The following is a 23,984-nucleotide window of genomic DNA, read 5'->3' on the forward strand; positions in this document are numbered from 1 at the left end:
ACCTCCTTGATCTAGGAAAGCATAAGTGCCCACTGTCTTGTTACTCTTCTTAGACTTCACTTGTACTGGAACTATGGGAAGTTTACAACCATGATTGCCAGTCCCTGTAAGACCATTAGATATCAGGGCACTACTCAGTGCTGAGTCTGAATCTTTCACAGCGTGTTTTGATTCTGCACCCTTTTCATCAGAGTGAATATGAAGTATACATACTTCATTCCTTCAATCCTTGCTGACTATTCTTATACACAAACAGCCAAAGGAGACACCATTTTCCTTTAGGAAGGCTACCTTCTCACTATGAGCCCTTTTCTCCAGATGGGGGCACAAATCCAATGTGTGATCACCCTCACAGAAGAAACAAACCCTTTTGACTGACAAGACCATTCCCCTTTCATTTGTCCCTGGCTCAATTTTAGCTTTACTTCTCACAGTGGCCACATTAGTGGCAAAGCCGTTTCCTTAGTCTTAGAACAAAATTGTGACTTAGTTTTATTTACACTTTTGCTTATTGCTGGTGATGTAGCATCCTGTATATTCCTAAACACTGAGTGTGTAGCAATCTTTACTTGCCTTTCTATAAAATCAACAATGACAGTGAAAATAATCTTACATTTGTGCCTTTCTTGCAGTTTACAGACCACCATTCTCAATTTATTCCTAAGCATATAGGGCAATTTATTTACGGTAAACATGTACTGCACTTCTTCCATGGCATTACAACAGCCTCTAAGAAAAAGACTGTAGGTTTGAAGTGCTTTCACGTCTTCAGATTTGATAGGTACCTGAGGAAGAGCCTTCTCCATGAAGGCAATGTAATTTTCTGTTCATTACCAAAATGTTCCTGTAGTAAAGCCCCAGCTGTCTCAGGGTTGACATTTTGGCAACAACTGACAAGTTCTCTAGGGTGACCTCTAGTGTACTGTTCAAGGAAATAGAGACAATTTCTATAGCTATCAATCTTGTCTTCAACACTGTTTTCAAAAGCCCTAATGAATGCATGATACTGCAATGGATCTCCATCGAAGATTGAATCTCTCTTTTAGGCAAAGGTGAATTGAGTTGCTCTTGTACCACTAAGGTTGTTATTTCATTTTGCTTTCTCATAATATCAGTAGTACTACTTTGACCTCTATCAGCTAAAACAGGAGTATTTCCATGCCGTAGATTAATGTTCATATGAGCTCTTTGAGCTATTAAATAATACATAGGTTCAGAGTGTCTCGTTTAGGCTGCAAGTAAACACCCTGCACTACTTCTGAGGGCTCTTATTCACGTTTCACAAATACTTGAGGAACAAATGAATCGGTATTGACATTGGGTGTTTTTGTTTTTGTTTGTGCCTTTTCAACATAGGAACTCACACTATAGGACTGTCCTACTGGAGCACTCTGAGCTCTCACCACACTTGAAGTCCTTATCACATTAATTCTGGTTATATGTGCAGCAATTTCTTCCTCCAACTAAAGCTGTTCCTTCCTTTTCTGTAGCAATTCCTCTTGCTCTTCCAGCATGTTTGTCTTTTTGATAACTGTTGACATGCGATTAATGCAGCTGAAAACAGCTTGTTTTAATGTGTGCAGAGAAGGTAGCAGATGAGGAAGATTTTCTTCCTGCAACGGAATTCAAGGGCTGACATTAGACACATTGCCGTTTGGGTTCATGTCATTCTGTGGGTCACCTGCTCTATGTGAAGACAAAACATGCCTTGGAATTTGAGAAACATTGCCTGATGGAAGGTGAGACACATGTTCACTTGTAACAAATACCTTAAATATAATGTGCTTGGTTCAACCATTGTTTCAAATCTTCTATGAATGCATGACAATACTGATCAATGCTGGGAAAACATCTATTTTGTCTTTCCTGTTCGAGCTTGGGAAGTAATGAGATTACCATGTGATGTTGCTTAGCAACAGCTTCACAGGGATTAGTCAATTCTTCAAAATGAGATTGCATCTGAGGCATTTTCTTTAATTTTCATATGTTCATTAAATTATGGTATTAAACATTTAATTTTGTTCACATGTGTTTCATACTCCTTTTTGAAGACTTTCGACTGGATTAGTCTTAGCTTTAACTTCTCTTTTGCAAGCCCTGGTTCCAGGGTTATTGGCGCCAATTCCACGCTTTGACTCTCATGTTACTTTCTCTAGTTGCACAATTCACAATTAACTCTTTGTTCACCCGCATTTGATTTAATAAATGTAATCAACAAACAAACTGTCCGCACACCCATAGTGCTTAAACCAGACTGAGCAAACAGCCCTCAATTCAAACATCAGCAACCAGAATAGTTCAGCACTTTAATAAAGTGAAGTGACAAACCCTTAGGAAACACCGCAATATCGAGCGATGGTCCCCAATGAACAGGCCATTCAAAATTGTGTTCAAACCACAAAAACGCAAAAAGAATCAACATAAGGTCTTACTCGCCACAAGCTGTTCTGACTTCTCAGTGTTGAGATTCTAATTTCACCAATGGGTCCAGGGCAATCTTTAGCCGTAGACTGGTGTTCGTTTGATATAACTTTTTTTTTGTTCACAAAATGTTGCAGTTACTTTAAAACAAACCAAAACCTCTGAGAGACTAAGCCAGGGGATCAACACTGTATAACGCACTTCCAGAATAATTAAGTTCCAAAGCCGAAAAAGGTACATTCGATGATTTATTATGAAACCAACAAAGGCAAATGAACTTGTAACAATAATAAACTAAAGGAACTAAGTTAGCGATATAGCATTCAAATCAGCGAAGTAACAAGGTTAGCGGTTGAACTAACAAAGTTCGTATTTAAGCGACGTTAGTATTTTAGTATTTAGGTTGGCACTTAAGCGAAGTTAGAAATCTAGTTGGTGTCCCAAAATCATCCCAATTAACAGTCAACAAAAAATATCACTCTCCGTGGCTTAACCCCTCACTACTAGAATAAACAACTAAGACAAAGAGAAAATACGTAACTACACTCACTGGCTTCTACCACGCCCCAACCCACCTGACAGATTACTATGATAAACACTCCACAAAATACAATACAGCCAGAAAATAGACACATGTCTCCTACAAGCCAGAAATATTTGGATTGAACAGAAGCGCAAACAGATGAAGGTGAAAGAAGGAATTCAATAGTCTCACACCATCTTCAAACCAAAAGCAACTCAAAATGAGACTTGCTATGTTCAATTCTTCCTTTCTTGGTATTTCTCAATAAGGTGCTTGCTTTCCAAAAAATCAATACAAGCATGCAGGGTTTTCCTGAAACTTTGAAGCATAATTTTTATGATTGTAAACATTGGAAGTCAGGTAAAGCAACCAATTTCCTGGCAGAAGCAAGATTTGGCCAATTTTAATCTGACGAATTCTGCAGCTGACATCCCACTGCAGACAAGAACATGATAACAGGAAAAGAAACTTCGAGCAAGTTGGCGTAGTAGTTAGCATGATGCTATTACAGCTCAGGCCATCAGCGTCTGGAGTTCAATTCGGACAAGCTCTGTAAGGAGTCTCTGTACGTCTTCCCTGTGGAACGTGGGTTTTCCCAGGTCCTCCAGTTTTCTCCCACTGTTCAAAGGCATACCGGATAGGTTAATACGTCATTGTAAATTGTCCCCTGATTAGGTTAGGGTTAAATGTGTGTTGTCAGGGCTTTCTGAGATGGTGCGGCTCAAAGGGCTGGAAGGGCCTGCTCCGAGCCGTATTGCTAAATAAATAAATAAAATTATTTAGGAAAATTTTACTTTATTTTTCTGCTGTTAATTGCGGTATAGAGATCAGTCCAATTTCCATCACTGATAGAGACACAGGAGTGCAGATTCTACACTCCGGAGCAAAACATAAAACAGTGGGGGAGCTCAGTAGGTCAGGCAGCATCAACTGGGGGAAATGGATAAGTGATGCTTATTTGAACTGGGAAGGGTGGGAGATCGAATAGATCCACTGTATGGCACAATAACCTGCAGAGGAACCACACCATTGATAGGAAAAATCTGTGAAGCAATTGCTGCAGGACCATCACAGTGTTCTTCTCTTGCTGGTTTCATCCTTTGCTTAGATTGCGTATGTGTTGCTGACACGATAAAATTGCCACTTGATGCCATACCGCTTTTTAAATTGTCACCTGATGTAAGCCTGCATGTCATTTTTCATGTTACACCACTGTACCAGATATGTGACCATGATTAACCATCTCTTATGTAGAATGGAAGCTAGCTCTACCTTTCTGGAGGGAATTCTTTCAGTATTTCCCCAGGCAACTGTCTACATATAGCGAGCTTAATCCTATCCCACTAGTTTTGAACATCAAGTCCTGAGCTTTTCCCAGTCACAGAATGTTGATGCAACCAAATGCTTACTTGCTCAAGAACCAGAGATCCTATGGAAAAAAGGAGGTAAAGATGTGAGGCGAATAATGCAGTTACCTAGATGTGTGCATTATAACATGAATTTGTTATTGGATGTTTGTTTCCTTAATAAGTAGAAGCCTACCCAGCTCATAGAAATGGCACTGTAATTCTTCTTACACTTTAGTCCTAGGTTTGGAATCCCTGGGAAGATCTCAGCTGATAATGGTCCTGACCCTATGGGTAAAGTGATACAAGAGTTAGCAAAAGCCTTACATCACTTTGCCTGCCTATACCATCCACTATCTACAAGGAGTCGAAAGTCAAAATGGAACTCTAAAAACTGGTTGGCTAAACTGTATGAGGAAAGATAAAGTGCCTTGAAAAAGTATTCAGCCCCCACAACTATTTTTACATTTTACTGTCTCATTTTCTAAATTTAAAATATATTGAATTAGGATTTTTTGATCTACAAAACATTGTGCAATATGTCAAATCAAAAGAAAAATTCCAAAACTTGTCAACAATTTACTAAAAATTACAAACCAAAATTGTGAGGCTTAAAAAGTATTCACCCACTTTGTAATTACCACGCTAACTTTCCTACCTTACCAACTCATCAATTTGTTGATATCGAAAATTGCAGGATCACTTATTTTCAACAAATTCATAAGAATAAATACTACTCCCCCCGCCTCTGTGAGGTCCAACAAGTATGGTAAATTTTCAACAGACCAAATCAAAATGAAGACAAAAGAGCATTCAAAACATGTCACGGAAGTGATAATAGAGAAGCACACATCTGGGGAAGGGTACAAGACCATCTCAAAGGCACTGAATATACCTCAAGGCTCAGTGCAGCCCATTGTGAAAAAGTGGAAAAAATATTAAACCGTAGCCTCACTGCCCAGGTCAGGCTGCTCCTCTGAACTTAGTTGCCAGAGAAGAATGGCACTTGTAAGAGAGGTTACTGTGACACCAGCAGACATTTTGAGTGCACTGCAGAAGTCAATGTCTCCAACTGGATATAAAGTTGATGACTCTACAATCTCTAAGAAAGTCTTACACAAAAAGAACATTTATGAAAGAATGGAAAAGCAGCAGCCCTGGCTAAGTAAAAAGCACATCCTTGTTCATCAAGACTTTGCAAAGCGTCAGTTAGAAGAAACTATAAAGAAGTGGAAAAAGGTCTTGTGGTCGAATGAGGCTACAGTGGAACATTTTGGTCTCAACACTGAGCAATACGTGTAGTGTAAATCTAATAATGTACATCAGCCAGGTAACGCCATTCCTACTGTGAGGTATTGTGGAGGTAGCAACATTCTATAGTGATGCTTTTCAGCAGCAGAGACTGGAAATCTGGTCAAGATTGATGGCAAGATCAATGCTGCTAAATACTTTGAGAGATACTGGATCAAAACCTGCTAGTCTCTGCCAGAAAGCTTAAACTGGGGAGGAAGTTAGTCTTTCAGAAGGACAACGAACCAAAGCACACTGCCAGAGCAACCATAGAGTGGCCCAGCTTGAGCAATTTTGCAAGGCGGAACGGGAAAATCTTGCTCCATTACATTGTGCAAAGCAAATAGAGACTTATCCAAAAAGGCTGTAATAGCTGCGAGATGTGGTTGAAAGAAGTACTGAGCAAAGGGGATGAACACTTTTCAACTGCTGATATTTCAGGTTTTGAATTTTTAGTTTTTCATGTTTTACTATCTTCCTTGTTTTTTGGGGCTCTGTTGTGAAAAAAAAAGGAGTGTATGATTCACAAATAAAAATTCTCAGTTAAATTGAACAAAATCACTGGTTGTAATACAGGTGCACATTCCTTTATCCGAAATTCTGAAATCCAAAAAGCTCTGAAAACCGAAGTTTTTTTCACCAACAGCTGACGTCACTCAGGTGTGACGTGGCAGCACTAGCAGAGACCGCCAGAAGTCAGTTGTGGCTCAGCTCTCGTACTGGTTACACGTGCATTTGCTGTTCGCTGGTATTTTGTGTTCACTGTTGACTTTGTGTTTAATTTCACTGTGAAAATGTCATAAAGAGCTACAGATACCCCTATAGGTAACAATGAGAAAAAGAGAAGGAAGCATCTATCATTATCAATAACACAGAAAGTGGAGTTATTGCAGAAGCTCAATCGTGGTGTGTCTGTGCGGCGTCTGACTGAAGAAAATAGTGTCCGAACTACCACTGTATATGATTTAAATAAACAGAAAGAAAAGTTACTGAAGTTTTATCGTGACAGTGACAGTGATGTTCTACATTTATTCCAATTAAGTTATTTACCATGTGTTTGATTTGGTTCGTTTTAAGCTGTATATTTTTATGTTTTATTGGAAATAATTTTTTTCCTGTCATTATTCCCTAAACAATACAGTATAACAACTATTTACATAGCATTTACATTGTATGAAGTATTATAAGTAATCTAGAGATGATTTAAAGTATACGGGAGGATGTGCGTAGGTTTGGTGCACTGCTGGGTCCTAAAGTCCACCGCACTGAGACAAGTTAAATAAGGGACTTGAGCATACGTGATTTTTGGTATGGGGGGGGGAGGGGATGGTCTGAAATCTGAAAAATTCTGAATTCCGAAATGCAACTGGCCCGAGGGATTTCGGATAAGGAATTGTGGACCTGTACTCATTTATGTGAACAAAGGGTTGGGTGCTGAGTACTTTTTCAAGACACCACACATACAGTTACTTCAAAACTGTCTCCTCTCCCTTCAGATCTGTGCTACCAAGAAAAGCAGCAATAATGTTAATTTATAACATTTCCTCCCTAACACAATCACTACTACTCCACAATCCTCAAATTAAAGAGATCTATTATCATGGTGCACATATTACTTCTTTGCTACCGTGACATTTTCTTACTTAAATCACAAGTGTAGAAGCAGCATTAATAGAAGGTCCTTGCTTTTGTAGCCTTAAATAAATATCCGAAAAAGAAAAAAATATACAAAACACACTAAACAAATGATACCTGCAAACATATTCAATCCGTATAAACTTGAACTGACACACAAAGCTAATGGCAAGATTCTTCGCAGTGTAGAGAAACAGAGGGATGTTGGAGACCCAAGTTCAGAGATCCTTTAAAGATGCCACTCAAGTTGATAAGGTGGCTAAGAAAGCCTATCACAAACAAAAGAAAATCTGCAGATGCTGGACATCCGAGCAACATACACAAAATGCTAGAGGAACTCAGCAGGCCAGTCAGCTTCTCGGAAAAGAGTACAATTGGCGTTTCAGGCCGAAACCCTTCAGCAGGACCTTATAGACGACATGTCGGCCCCAAATGTCAACTGTACTCTTTTTCTAGATGCTGCCTGACCTGCTGAGTTCCTCCAGCAGTTTGTGTGTATTGCTAAGAAGGCCTTTGTTAGATGGGGGACCGAGTTCAAGAGCAATAAGGTTATATTGTAACTCTATAAGACTCTGGTTAGAACACACTTGGAATATTGTGTTCGGTTTCAGCCGCTTCATTATAGGAAGGATGTGGCAGGGGAGATAAACCAGGATACTACCTGGATTAGAGAACATGCCTTGAAGAAAAGTTTAGTAAGTTAGGGCTTGTCTCTTTGGAGTGAAGGAGAACACAAAGTGATTTGACAAAAATATATAAATGTTAATAGCATAGACACCTTTTCCCAGGGCAACAATAGCTAATATGAGAGAACATTTTTAAAGTGATCGGAGCAAGGTATGGTGGGTGATGTCAGGGGCTGATTTTTTGAACTCAAATATGTGAAGTGTATGGAACGCACTGCTGGGGTGGCAGTAGAAACAGATACATTAGGGACATTTATGAGACTCTTAGTTAGGCACATGAATGAAAAGAAAAATGGAGGGCAATGTGGGAGGAAAGGGATAGATTGATCATGGAGTAGATTAAGAAGTCCACAAAACATTGTGAATCGAAGTAGCTGTACTGTGCTTTACTGCAACATTCAGATGGCAGAGTCAGAATTTGACATAAACACCATAAATCCATGAATCTATTCTGCCTTCTGTCAATCGTTCAGGCTGGCAGTGGTGGTGTAATTGTGTGGGGAATGTTTTCTTGGCACACATTAGGCCCCTTAATAGCAAATGAGCATTCTTAAATGCCATACCCAACCTGAATATTGTTGCAGACCATCTGCATTCCTTTTATGGTCACAGTGTTTCCATTTTCTAATGGCTACTTCCAAAAGGATAACACATCATGGCACAAAGCATACACCATCTCAAGCTGGTTCCATGAACATGACAGTGAGTTCAGCCTACTCCAATGGCCTCCACAGTCAACAGATCTCAAACCAAAAGAGCACCTTTGGCATGTAGTGGAACAGATTTGCAGCATGACAGATCTGCAACACCTCCATGATGCGATCATGTCAACATGGACAAGAATCTCTAAAGAACGTTTCCAGCTCCTTACTGAATCCATGTCACAAAGAATTCAGGCAGTTCTGATTCTACCCAGTACTAGAAAGGTGTACCTAATAAAGTGGCCTGAAAGTGTAAATTCCACGTGGCTCAGATATGTGATCTAATTTCCCTGTGCAATTTTTGAGAGATTCAGATCAAAATCCCTGTTCATTATGTAATATCCTGGTTTAAGACCATGCTTTACTAATACAGTTATGCTGCTGGGTATTTTATTTTTCTTTTAAAATGAATAAGTACTCCCTTAATTACATAATATAATCAGTTATTTCCTTTTTTTGCTAAGATAAAATTTCAGTTGATTGATAAGTTAGGCTTGTTGAATTAGCCAATAGGATTTGTCTTGTTAACACTTTATTTCAAGAGAGCGCGTGGTAAAAGGAATGGGGCGTCATTTTCAAGAGACAGTATGGGACTGAAGAAGGGGAAAGAAAGAAGATGGAAACTGACAATGAACACAGCAGAAGAATATGGTGAAATGCTCACAGAACCCATATGGAAAGACAGATACCAATATCATAAAATCCTCATGCAGACTATAGATTCACAGAGACTGTGCAGATGATTTTCAGTTACTTAGCTAACATACGATATTGGAGAAAATTCAACATCTTTTTCCTTGGATGTTGCCTGGATTTTTGTTTATGCTTCATTTGGACTGTTTTTTCAGCGCAGAACTGTTTTGGCACCATGAGTAAATATAATGAAGCAAACAAGATTGATCAGGTAACCATGAGCTCCAACAATTACATATTTACAACATCATATCTACCTTAGACTTGTTTATTGGAAATGTCCTTTCCATCATTATTCTTCATGCATTGTTTGAGTTATGTTGCTGTTAGTTTGTAATCACAGTAACAGCTAGCTCATTACAAGCCGACAGTGAAAGGGTTACAACTCGAATTTGGATGACCACACTGCATTAGGCAAAATAAACTTCCTTCAGTTCTCCAGCAAATATGTTAGATAATCTGTATTATAAATCCTTTTTCAATTTAAAGAGTAGGAATATTTCAATGGTAAGAAAAATAAAAGGGCCTGGTAAGTACACCATAATCTTCAAAAACCCTAGTTGTTATTTTAACTACTTTCAGATATTTTTATTTAAATATTTTCTAAAAATTGACTTAACTTTGAAGTTTCAGGAACTGAGCCAGTGTCATGATTAAGCAAGCTACTATTTTGCGTATCAGTGATGCTTTTCTGGCATTACAACAAACTGGAAATTTATGCCCAACACAATGCCTCACTGTCAAAGATCTGGACAGCTCCTTCAAAGAAGCTTATGCTTCAGGATCCGAAATGACAAGGAAGTTCTCCGTGAGAAGATGGGGAGCATAGGCAACACACTGCTGCCAATTAATGCTGGGCCCAAAGATCAACATTGATTTTTAGAAGAACTTAAACCAAGTTGCGATTATGGTTTGGAACTCTATTGCTCAGAAGATAATAGATCACTCTTCTGGGGAAGGTGGGACCTGTACAGATTGGATGGGTTGCACCTGAACTCGAGGGGGAACAATATCCTTGCAGGTAGGTTTGCTAACATGGTTCGGGAGGGTTTAAACTAATTTGCGAGGGGGATAGGACCCAGAGCGATAGAGCAGTGAAAGAAGTGCATGGAGTAAAGCCAGATCTAACATACAGAGAGGCTTTGAGGAAAGAGAAGCAGAATAAACAGTGTAAAGACAGTAAGGTAGAAGGGCTGAAATATGTGTACCTCAATGCAAGAAGCATCAGGAACAAAGGTGATGAACTGAGAGCTTGGATACATACATGGAATTATGATGTAGTGGCCATTACAGAGACTTGGCTGGCACCAGGGCAGGAATGGATTCTCAATATTCCTGTATTTCAGTGCTTTAAAAGGGATAGAGAGGGCAGAAAAAGGGGAGGAGGGGTGGCATTACTGGTCAGGGATACTATTACAGCTACAGAAAGGGTGGGAAATGTAGCACGATCCTCTTTTGAATCAATACGGGTGGAAGTCAGGAACAGGAAGGGAGCAGTTACTCTACTGAGGGTATTCTATAGGCCCCCTGGTAGCAGCAGAGATACAGAGGAGCAGATTGGGAGGCAGATTTTGGTAAGGTGCAAAAATAACAGGGTTGTTATCATGGGTGACTTTAACTTCCCTAATATTGATTGGCACCTGATTAGTTCCAAGGGTTTAGATGGGGCGGAATTTGTTAAGTGTGTCCAGGATGGATTCCTGTCACAGTATGTGGACAGGCCGACCAGGGTGAATGCCATACTAGATCTAGTACTAGGCAATGAACCGGGTCAGGTTACAGATCTCTCAGTGGGTGAGCATCTGGGGGACAGTGACCACCGCTCCCTGGCCTTTATAATTATCATGGAAAAGCATAGAATCAAAGAGGACAGGAAAATTTTTAATTGGGGAAAAGCAAATTATGAGGCTATAAGGCTAGAACTTGCCGGTGTGAATTGGGATGATGTTTTTGCAGGGAAATGTACTATGGACATGTGGTCAATGTTTAGAGATCTCTTGCAGGATGTAAGGGATAAATTTGTCCCAGTGAGGAAGATAAAGTATGGTAGGGTGAAGGAACCATGGGTGACAAGTGAGGTGAAAAATCTAGTCAGGTGGAAGAAGGCAGCATACATGAGGTTTAGGAAGCAAGGATCAGATGGGTCTATTGAGGAATATAGGGAAGCAAGAAAGGAGCTTAAGAAGGGGGCATGAGAAGGCCTTGATGAGTAGGGTAAAGGAAAACCCCAAGGCATTCTTCAATTATGTGAAGAAAAAAAGGATGACAGGAGTGAAGGTAGGACTGATTAGAAATAAAGATGGGAAGATATGCCTGGAGGCTGTGGAAGTGAGCGAGGTTCTCAATGAATATTTTTCTTCGGTATTCACCAATGAGAGAACTTGATGATGGCGAGGATAATGGGAGTGAGGTTGATGTTCCGGAGCATGTTGATATTAAGGGAGAGGAGGTGTTGGAGTTGTTAAAATACATTAGGACAGATAAGTCCCCGGGGCCTGACGGAATATTCCCCAGGATGCTCCACAAGGCGAGAGAAGAGATTGCTGAGCCTCTGGCTAGGATCTTTATGTCCTCGTTGTCCACGGGAATGGTACTGGAGGACTGGAGGGAGGCAAATGTTGTTCCCTTATTCAAAAAAGGTAGTAGGGATAGTCCGTGTAATTATAGACCAGTGAGCCTTACATCTGTGGTGGGAGAGCTGTTGGAAAAGATTCTTAGAGATAGGATCTGTAGGCATTTAGAAAATCATGGTCTGATCAGGGACAGTCAGCATGGCTTTGTGAAGGACAGATTGTGTCTAACAAGCCTGATAGAGTTGTTTGAGGAGGTGACCAGGCATATAGATGAGGGTAGTGCAGTGGATGTGATCTATATGGATTTTAGTAAGGCATTTGACAAGGTTCCACACGGTAGGCTTATTCAGAAAGTTAGAAGGCATGGGATCCCAGGGAAGTTTGGCCAGGTGGATTCAGAATTGGCTTGCCTGCAGAAGGCAGGGGGTGGTGGTGGAGGGAGTACATTCAGATTGGAGGATTGTGACTAGTGGTGTCCCACAAGGATCTGTTCTGGGACCTCTACTGTTCGTGATTTTTTTAACGACCTGGATGTGGGGGTAGAAGGGTGGGTTGGCAAGTTTGCAGACGACACAAAGGTTGGTGGTGTTGTAGATAGTGTAGAGGATTGTCAAAGATTGGAGAGAGACATTGATAGGATGCAGAAGTGGGCTGAGAAGTGGCAGATGGAGTTCAACCCAGACAAGTGTGAGGTGGTACATTTTGGAAGGACAAACTCCAAGGCAGAGTGCAAAGTAAATGGCAGGATACTTGGTAGTGTGGAGGAGCACAGGGATCTCGGGGTACATGTCCACAGATCCCTGAAAGTTGCCTCACAGATGGATAGAGTAGTTAAGAAAGCTTATGGGGTGTTAGCTTTCATAAGTCGAGGGATAGAGTTTAAGAGTCGCGATGTAATGATGCAGCTCTATAAAACTCTGGTTAGGCCACACTTGGAGTACTGTGTCCAGTTCTGGTCACCTCACTATAGGAAGGATGTGGAAGCATTGGAAAGGGTACAGAGGAGATTTACCAGGCTGCTGCCTGGTTTAGAAAGTATGCATTATGATCAGAGATTAAGGGAGCTAGGGCTTTACTCTTTGGAGAGGAGGAGGATGAGAGGAGACATGATAGAGGTGTACAAGATAATAAGAGGAATAGATAGAGTGGATAGCCAGCGCCTCTTCCCCAGGGCACCACTGCTCAATACAAGAGGACACGGCTTTAAGGTAAGGGGTGGGAAGTTCAAGGGGGATATTAGAGGAAGGTTTTTTACTCAGAGAGTGGTTGGTGCGTGGAATGCACTGCCTGAGTCAGTGGTGGAGGCAGATACACTAGTGAAGTTTAAGAGACTACTGGACAGGTATATGGAGGAATCTAAGTTGGGGGCTTATATGGGAGGCAGGGTTTGAGGGTCGGCACAACATTGTGGGCCGAAGGGCCTGTACTGTGCTGTACTATTCTATGTTCTATGTTCTATGTTTTGTTCTGATCAAAGACTCCATTAATAGTCATCTTTTCACTGAAACCAATTATCAAATCAGCAGTAAAATACTACAAATACAGGAAATCTGAAAGATACTCAAAGTCAGACACCAGCTATGCAGCAAGGAGTGTTAATGCTTTTCACCAGGTGTAAGGATGAGTTTTTCCAACAATTTCTCATTTAATCACAGCTCTGGAGACCGCAACTTCCTCACACACTGGCCACAAGATGGAGCTTGGCTGCCAAGTTTTAAATTAGATATCCGAGAACCCATTTTTTAAAATGCTGTGGGCTGGAGTACTGGCTTGTTTTCACTGCTATTTTTCCCCAAATAGCTAGCTCTCATTCAGGTTTACAACAGAAGCTCAGAGTTAAGCCGCCTATATTGCCCTTTTCCAACCATTAGTAGTTCACATAGGTTCAAGATCCAAACAACTACACATCCAGGGAAAGCCAAATGTTGCACGAAGTTGCATCAGAATTTTCATAAAAAGTATTAGCTTAACTTTTTAAGTGTCATGCAAAAACAATGTGACTACTACAGCTTTAGTATCCTTGATGCCCAACAAGGAATACTTGGAAAGTATAAGGAGTACTTGGGAAGCCAAGGAATACTCAGACACATCTCTGATAATTAAGGCAGCAAAAACTCACAAAGGATTAGGACCGAAGCATTTGGCAACAAAAAATGACACAGTAACAAAAGGAATGAAAACATATAACAGTAAGAAGAGCAAGAATGGTATTCATAATGTCATGCTGGGATTGATTTCAGAAGACCCTGCAAACATTTACTGAGAAAAGTGAACAAACAGCACACACAGTATAAGATGCATGTAGCAGAGGTATGGAGTTTATGGAGGATGCATCTGAAGCTGCTGATAGCAGCATTGAGGGAAAAAACAAATTCCTCTCAGATTCATATAGTAGAGGAGGAGGCCATCTTTCCCAGGATATATTATACCTCTTTGACAAAGATAGCAAGTTAGTTGAATGACTATTTTCCCATATATATTTTAAAAGAAACAATTAAGATTATATCTTTTAACTGAACATACTCAACTATTCTTCGGAGAGTGTATCAACGTATTCTCAATCATAACACAATGGTAGATATTCAGAAGACATGAGACTTAGCATTGCTGCCAACAGAAGAATCTACCCTGCTGAGATTTTTGTCAGCAGAAGAATCTATGCTGCTGAGAAATTAGAACAAAGATTTTTGAAAAGATTGAAACATGCCTCTGATCTATGAAAATTAGTAGCAATTACAACTCTTTAACATTTGTTGGACATTTACATGAAATATGAACGATTTTAATGAAGTGATAATGAAGAACAAATTCATGAAGCATGCACTTAGCTGAGCAAAGAAGTTAATCAAAATCAAATTTTTAAAAAAGGATCGGAGAGCAGCTAAGGGTCTTGTGTTTCCAGGTACAAGTCACATATAGTTTTTATGCAGTTACCAAGAGCTCTCAAGTTTTAGTCATAGAGACATACAGCACAGAAAAAGAGCTTTGACCTATGGAGTCAACAAAGATACTCAACTACCCATTCATACCAATCCTATAGTAATCCCTTGTTTTCCAGTTGAATTCCTTTCCCCATCACCTCTCCCTAGATTGTACAACCCATTCCCACACTATGGGTGAATTACAGCAGTCAATAACCTAGTAACTCCGATGATTTTGGGATATGGAAGGAAACTAAAGCATCTGGAGGAAACCCACCGGTCACAGGCAAAATGTGTAAACCCCACTGACATTGAGACTGAAACTGTCACTGGCATTGTGAGGCAATGGCTCTACTAGCTGCACCACTGTTTTCATCTGTATTGCAACTCCTTTGAAATTCAAAGGGACGGATTTTATCTCATCTTTCCAGAGCCAATAAATTCTAAAATCTAGAAAAAGATGCAAAGTATAAAAGACAACTCAAAATTGCACTGTTTTGAATATTGCCCAAAGAAGTCATATGAATAGGGCTAACCATCTGCTTTCACAATTTTATCTTTTTAAATTAATTGTTCCCATTAGATTATTTCCTAGACATAAATCACACTGTCCCAATACAGCACAGATGCAGCAACAGGAGCAAGTTAGTTAGCATGTTTGCACTGTCATTAAGATAAAATAAAATAAATAAATTCAAAATAAAATAAAGGTAGTTCTACCCAAATTCTATCTGAACTTCATTAACCCACCTTAGCTCCAAGATTGCTTCATAACTTTGAATTCCACAGGATGTTAAATTGAAGATGTGGGACCTCTTTGAAGGTAAATAAAGCAGGAGATGAAATTGGAATGTAACTAAGAGCTTAAGATTAATCAACAATAGTGTTTATTGAGTGTAACAAAGGTATGAAATAATTTGATACCAAATTTTGATGTAGGCCAAAATAGTTGAACTGAACTAAGTACTGCTAGGCACAGTTTTGAGAGAGCTGGGATAATGAGACAGTTCAGGGGAATTTCAGTCATCTGGATGGACCCTTCTTTTCCCTTAATGCTCTTATACAATGATACTGCAGTACATGTAGTTATACAGTAGCAAACTGGCAAGCCATCCTGATTGAATGCACCTCATCATGGGATCAAGATGCAGGCTATTTTCTAGAAAAATGATAATATTTTACAGTTCATGAGCATCACTCTGAAAATTAGTAGCAGGATCCATAGAAGATACTTACTGTTCTTTTCCTTGAGGTTCCAGTTAGACAAGGCAATGCAAGAGATCCTGACGCCTAAAGCAGAAAACATTATTGGAGACATTAAGAACAGAAACAAAGATTACCAATGCAAGCTCTTAGAGTGATTTTTGGGTTTAGAACATATACATTTAACAATTGACTTTGGCTACCAACATTCACATCCGAATACGTATTGTGGATTTAATTTGGAGTGCAGCTCTGAACAATGGGCTCCTAAAGGCAGTGAATTCCAGACCAGACAATGCTGATTAAAATGCACTTAGATGTCTGCGGTGTGGATGTGAATCAGGGACTGTGAGGTTGTATGTAGTTTCAAAGAAAGCATTATCCATGCATTGTAAATATGGAATTGTCCTTTGATGTTTGGCACATAAAATATCGAGCCCCATGTTGGACCACCAGACCTTTCGACCGAAAGCATCTCTGTGTGATGCATGCTGTACCTTGTTTTGAAAGAAGCTGCTTTGTATCTACCAGTAATTTACTGCAGAGACTTCATTCATGCAACAACACAAGCTTCCTTACAATTACTCAAAACCTTGGGTAAATCAAACAATTGCTTGCACAAACATTTGATCGCAACACTATGAAGTTTCCTGACATTTTCTTCTTAAAGGGGCTGAGTTTAGAGAATCTCACAACAATGGATATTGAACCAATCAAAATCTATGTTTATGTATCCCTGTAAATTGTCTTACGGGTGTTAATCCATAGAGGATATGGAGTCCATTTCTGAGCATCTACGAGTGTTCATTAATCACTCACTTGGACATACAAAACAAATGGATGCAAGTACTGTGGAGTTATATTCTTTCCTCATTTCACATTTTGTCCTGAAATATGAATGGCAGTCAATTAATTGTAGTGCTCATTTGAACACAGAAACAGCAGGTCTACAGACCTCTAGCCAACACATTGAATTTTAGAACCATTTCCCCTTTGATTTTATTTTGTGAGATATAACTTTATTCCAACTATTTATTCAACAGTTGTCCTTCACACACTCCTTCAGCTTTGCAGTGATCTGAAAATGTGCAAAAACTATGCAAATGATTATTAGATGGAACTTCAGTGCAACCGTGGACGATTCCCCTCAGCTTCTGCTTGCTGCAGATCCAACATTAAGTTTCAAACTGAAAATCAAGCTTTGTTAGGATAAAGCAGCTAAGCAGAATAAGAGAATATAATATTTAGTAAGACCAAGAAGTTTCCATAAACACAAGAGATTCTGCAGATACTGAAAATCCAGAGCAAAACAAAACGCTGGAGGAACTCAGCAGGTCAGGCAGCATCTATGGAAATGAATAAACATTTTGATATTTTGGGCAGTGGCCCTTCACCAGGGAAGGATGCCAGAATAAGGTGTGGGGAGGTGTAGGAGCACAAGCTAGAAGGAGATAGGTGAAGCCAGGTACGTGAGGATCAAGTAAGAAGCAGGTATGTGAGAGTGCTGAAGGAGGAATCTGACAGGAGAGGAAAGTGGACCATGGAAGAACAGGAAGGAGGAGGGGCACCGGGTGAGTGATAGACAGATGAAGAGAAGAGATAAAAAGGGTGGCCAGAATGGGGAATTGAAGAAGAGGAAAACAAAATATTGGATGTTGGGGAGATCTATGTTCATGCCATCAGATTGCAGGCTACCTAGACGGAATATGAGGTGTTGCTCCTCCAAACTGAGAGTGGCCTCAGCATGGCAGAAGCAGTGGCCATGCACTGACATGTTAGAAGGGGAAAGGGATATGGAATTAGAATGGTCTGCAATTGGGAAATTCTGCCTTTTGTGGCAGGAGCAAAAGTAAAACTATCAAAGGGAAAAACCTGCAGGAACAAAAAAAAATGTGTGGGAATAACCTAACTAAATAGAAAGTTCAAAGGAAAGTATAGCACAATAGGACAAATGTCTCTGCTCTACACTTTAATTCTACAAAACATAAATTAATCCAGTTTTGAAAGATTCAACACCACAACAGCAAAATGCTAACTCTGCCAACACTTCAGTCCTTGACAGGTCCTTCCAAATCCTGGGAACTAGGGAGAAATTATTTATACATCAAGGAAACAAAGAATAGCACAAAAGATTATCTGCCAGCAGAGCAGCTTCAACACTTCATATTACAATCGATAGGAATTTAGACCATATGACATAAGAACAGAAGTAGGCTATTCAGCCTGCCAACTCTTCTCCACCATTCCATTACGGCTGATTTATTATCCCTCTCAATCCCGTTCCCTTGCCTTCTCTCCATAACATTTGATAACCCTTATTAACCAAGAACGTATCAACTCCCACTTTAAATATATCCAATGACTTGGCCTCCATAACCATCTGTGGCAATGAATTCCATAAATTTATTACCAACTGGCTGAAAAAATTCCTTATCTATTCTAAATGGAAGTCCCTCTATTCTGAGGCTGTGCCCTCTGGTCCTAGATTCACCCACTGTAGGCAACACCCTCCCCACATTCACTCTATCTAGGTCTTTCAATATTCAATAGGTTTCAATGAGATCCTCCCTTATTCTTCTCAGATACAAGTTATTTCAAAATGTTCCGAAGACTACTTGCAGGTGACTCTTACTTGCCTGTTTAATTTCTGAACTGCAGCTTTTCCTACAAGTTTACTCACATATTTCCCATTTTCTCCTTTATAGGTTACAGACTGGGCACAAAATAGAATTGTTAAGGAGGAAAAGTTAAATCCCATGTCATTTTATAAGTACATTAATAGCAAGAATGTGACCAGTGCTCACTTGAGACCAAATGTGGCAATCAGTACAGAGTCTGAAGATGCAAGTGAGATCTTCAATGAATACCAAACTTCAAAGTAAATTTATTATCAAAGTACACGTGTCATTTAATAGTACCCTGAGATACATTTTCTTGCAGGCATTTACAGTAGAACCAAGAAATAACAGAATCGGTGAAAAACTACACTCAAAGACTGACAACTAATGTGCCAAAGAAGGCCACTGATGCACATAAAAAAAACAAATAATAATAAGTGAATACTTATAAATACTGAGAACATGAGTTGTAGAGACCTTGAGAATGAGCCAATAGGCTGCGGCATCAAATCAGAATTGAGGAAGGTGTAATTATTTATAAGACCATAATATATAGGAGCAGAAGTAGACCATTTGGCCCATCCAGTCTGCTCCACCATTCAATCATGGGCTGATCCAATTTTTCCAGTCATCCCCACTACCCTGTCTTTTCCCCATACCCTTTGATGCCCTGGCTAATCAAGAACCTATCCATCTCTGCCTTAAATGCACCCAATGACTTGGCCTCCACAGCTGCTTGTGGTAACAAATTCCACAGATTTACCACCCTCTGACTAAAGTAATTCCTTCGCATCTCTGTTCTAAATAAACGTCCTTCAATCCTGAAGTCACGCCCTCTTGCCCTAGACTCCCCTACTATGGGAAATAACTTTGCCATATCTATTCTGTTCAGGCCTTTTAATATTCGAAATGTTTCTATGAGATCCCCCCGCATTCTCCTGAACTCCTGGAATACAGCCCAAGACCTGCCAGATATTCCTCATACGGTAACTCTTTCATTCCCTATTTATACTGGTTCAGGAGCCTGATGGTTGAAGGGTAATAACTATTCCTGAATGGGGTAGGGTGGGAGCCAGGGCTCCTGTACATCATTCCTGATGGCTGCAGCAAGAAGAGAGCATTGCCTGGATGGTGGGGTCCTTGATGATGGAGGCTGCTTCTTTGGAAAATATGCTCAGTGATGGACAGGGCTTGCCCTGTGATGGACTGGCTGTATAAAGGTGCTTCTGCTCTTGGGTACAGATGTTTCCATACCAGGCCAGGGTACTCTCCACTGTGCATCTATAGAAGTTTGTCCAAATCTTAGAATGACTTCCCATCTGTATTCACAATGGAGAAGGAAACTGTAATTGATTAATTCAGGGAGGAAGATAATTGAATTCTAGAACTGAAAAGGTGGGAGTATTTGATATAAATAAGCCGAAAGGTGGATAAAGCCCCAAGGTGTGACAATATATTGCCTTGGTAGCAATTGAAAATAAGGGAGGAGATTGTTGACTCTGAAAATAAGTTTCTACATGTTCCTTGGTCAACAGAACAGGTGAGAGTCTAATAGAGGGTAGCAAAGTTTGTACCTTTATTGAAGAAGGGCAGTAACTATAGACTAGGTAATTAGTGGTAGGGAAATTATTGGGATAAATTCTGAAGGCCAGGATTATTCAAGGATTATCAGCATGATCTTCCTACAAGAGATCCTGCTCGAGAAATTTGAATTTTTTTTCATAGAAGTATGTTTACTACAGTTGATGTAGTCAACATGATCATCAGAAAGGCAACGACAATATCCCACACGAGAGAGTGATACAAAAGTTAAGAGTGCTGGAGCTCCCAACAATTCAAGGAACTAGAACTGAAATTGGGTTAGTTGAAAGGCAGCAGAGGCTGATTTTGGAAACTGGAAACCAGTGACCAGGGTGTACCACTGGAGTCTTTCTTGTTCATTATATAGATGAACAACCTGGATATGAATTCTATTGGAGGGATGTGAGAATGGAAATGCACCAAACAGCTCTGAGAAGTTCCAGACAAGCAAGCTTTCTACTTTCCTATTGATCCATGACCTTTGTCTAATTGTAGCCAAAATGACAGTCAGGGCAGTGGAATGCTCCAAGGTATAGGAAGCCAGGAAACCTTGTGGTCTCCCCTGATGATTATATCTGTGGCACATGCATCCAGCTGCAGCTCCTGATTGACCAGATCAAGGAACCGGAGTGCAGGTGGATGGACTCATGATCATCAGGAAGGCTAAACAGATCATGAGAGATCTTCCAGTAAGATAGTGGTGTGCCTGGACACAGTGGCTTTTACGGGGCCAAGCACATTATTGCCATTTTTAAATGTATTTTTTACTATTGCAAGACCCAGCTGGTCAATAAGAACTTAAATTACTGCAAGACTATCCCATCAGCAAGTGGCTTATTGGCAGAGAAACTCAAGGAGCTGGGCTTGGTGTGGATCATCCTGGCTGTGTCAGAAAGGCAGAGGAGTCAGTGCATGAAGGCAATATTTAGTCTACCAGCAAGAGAATCTTAGTCACTTTTCTTGTGATCGCAGGGCCCTGTTGGATAGTTAATACGGCTCGCTGCAAGTCCAATTCACTGGCTTATTGGCAGATGGCAGGGCAGCTGCGTGGCTTCAGCCATAGTGAGGACGAGACATCAAGCCATGGTGTCGCCTGTTTACAGTCATCCATGCTGGAGTTAGTGCTGCTTCCCAGTGTTCGCTCAGCAGAAGACAAGCTACATTGTGTTCCAATGTAGACTAATGCCACATTCATGGACTGAGGGGCTTGGCCTATATTTTTTGTGTGACTCTATTTTACTCCTGCCTTCTATGTGCTATACGTGCCTTGCGCTGTGTATGACTGTTGGTACTATGTTTTGCACCTTGGCCCCTGACTGGAGAAATGACGTTTTGTTTGGTTGTATTCATATACAGTGGCATGCAAAAGTATGGGCACCCCGGTCAAAATTTCTGTTACTGTGAATAGTTAAGTGAATAGATGATGAACTGATCTCTAAAAGTCATAAAGTTAAGGATGAAACATTCTTTTCAACATTTTAAGCAAGATTAGTGTACTATTTTTGTTTTGTACAATTTTAGAGTGAAGAAAAGGAAAGGAGCACCATACAAAAGTTTGGGCACCCCAAGAGATTGAGTTCTCAGATAACTTTTGCCAAGGTCTCAGACCTTAATTAGCTTGTTAGGGCTATGGCTTGTTCACAGTCATCATTAGGAAAGGCCAGGTGAAGCAAATTTCAAAGCTTTATAAATACCCTGACTCCTCAAACCTTGTCCCAACAATCAGCAGCCATGGGCTCCTCTAAGCAGCTGCCTAGCGATCTGAAAATTAAAATAAATGATGCCCACAAAGCAGGAGAAGGCTATAAGAAGATAGCAAAGCATTTTCAGGTAGCCATTTCCTCAATTCGTAATGTGATTAAGAAATGGCAGTTAACAGGAACGGTGGAGGTCAAGTTGAGATCCAGAAGACCAAGAAAACTTTCCAAGAGAACTGCTGGTAGGATTGCTAGAAAGGCAAATCAAAACCCCCGTTTGACTGCAAAAGACTTAGCAGATTCTGGAGTGGTGGTGCACTGTTCTACAGTGTAGCGACACCTGTACAAATATGACCTTCATGGAACAGTTATCAGAAGGAAACCTTTCCTGCGTCCTCACCACAAAATTCACGGTCAGAAGTTTGCAAAGGAACATCTAAACAAGCCTGATGCATTTTGGAAACAAGTCCTGTGGATTGATTAAGTTAAAATAGAACTTTTTGGCCTCAAAGAGCAAGTGCGTATTTGGAGAAAAAAGGGTGCAGAATTTCTTGAAAAGAACACCTCTCCAACTGTTAAGCACGGGGGTGGATCGATCATGCTTTGGGCTTGTGTTGCAGCCAATGGTACAGGGAACATTTCACTGGTAGAGGGAAGAATGAATTCAATTAATTACCAGCAAATTCTGGAAGCAAACATCACACCGTTTGTAAAAAGGCTGAAGATGAAAAGAGGATGGCTTCTACAACAGGATAATGATCCTAAACACACCTCAAAATCCACAATGGACTACCTTAAGAGGCACAAGCTGCAGGTTTTGCCATGGCCCTGACCGAAACATCATCGAAATTCTGTGGAGAGACCTCAAAAGAGCAGTGCATTCAAGACGGCCCAAGAATCTCACAGAACTAGAAGTCTTTTGCAAGGAAGAATGGGCGAAAATCCCCCAAACAAGAATTGAAAGACTCTTAGCTGGCTACAGGAAGCGATTACAAGCTGTGATACTTGCCAAAGGGGGTGTTACTAAGTACTGACCATGCAGGGTGCCCAAACATTTGCTTCTGGCCCTTTTCCTTTTTTGTAATTTTGAAACTGTAAAAGATGGAAATAAAAAAAGTAATCTTGCTTAAAATATTAAAGAAATGTGTCATCTTTAACTTTATGCCTTTTGGAAATCAGGTCATCTTTTACTTGCTTAGCTATTCACAGTAACAGGAAATTTTGACCAGGGGTGCCAAACTTCTGAATGCCACTGTATGGTTGAGATTGTAATAAGGTGGTTATGCCTCAATTGCAAGCTATAGGTAGATGGTGACCACAAAGAAAAGTAAAGGGAGTAAGTAAGTAGGCCAGGATTCCCCTGTGGCCATTCCCCTCAGTAACATGTACTGCTCTTTGGATACAGTGGGGTGTGCTAGGTAATGACCTTGCAGGGGCAAGCACAAATGGCACCTTGGGTCACTGGCACCTTGCCTGGCTCTGCAGCAAGGGGAAGAATTAAGTCAGGGAGAGCAATGTAAAAACAGCACTGATAGGCATTTCTGTGAATGCAAAACTACAGGATGGCGTGCTGCCTTCCTGGTGCCAGGGTCAAGGATGTCTCACAGAGGGTACAGGACATCCTGAGTGGGGAGGGTGCCAGGTTAGTTGAGGAGCGGCAGTTGACAGCAATCTTGAGGCTTTGTCATAGATGTTCAATCACGTTAAGGTCAAGGATTTGACAGGGCCACTCAAGGACATCAATGTTCTTGACTTGAAGCCACTCGATGGCTGCTCTGGCAGTGTCCCACTGAAAGACGAACTTCCTCCCCAGTTTCAGCTTTCTGGCAGAGGGTAGTGCATTTTTATCCAGCATCTCTCTGTATTTAGCAACATTCATTTTGCCATCAATCCTGACCACAATTCCAGTCCCTGCTGCTGAAAAGCATCCCCATAGCATGATGCTAACTCCATCATGCTCTACAGAAGAGATAATGTTACCTGGCTGATCCAGTATTAGATTTACACCATAGTGCAGCTCAATGTTGAGGCCAAAAAGTTCCACTGTTGTCTCATCAGACCACAAGACCTTCTTCCACTTCTTTACAGTACCTTCT

General features: G+C 40.5%; 1 protein-coding gene across 8 annotated transcripts in view; it reads right to left on the minus strand.

Moving 5' to 3' along the window:
- Window positions 1-23,984, minus strand: part of hdx (highly divergent homeobox) — a 152,018-nt gene that overhangs the window by 66,115 nt on the left and 61,919 nt on the right. For all 8 annotated transcript variants that reach the window (XM_063060459.1, XM_063060463.1, XM_063060465.1 and 5 more), the window contains one exon: window positions 16,026-16,079. In XM_063060459.1, coding sequence (XP_062916529.1) covers window positions 16,026-16,079 — 54 coding nt within the window. The remainder of the gene's footprint in view (window positions 1-16,025; window positions 16,080-23,984) is intronic.

This window comes from Mobula hypostoma, chromosome 10, assembly GCF_963921235.1.
Source record: "Mobula hypostoma chromosome 10, sMobHyp1.1, whole genome shotgun sequence".
NCBI classification, from domain to species: Eukaryota; Metazoa; Chordata; class Chondrichthyes; order Myliobatiformes; family Myliobatidae; genus Mobula; species Mobula hypostoma.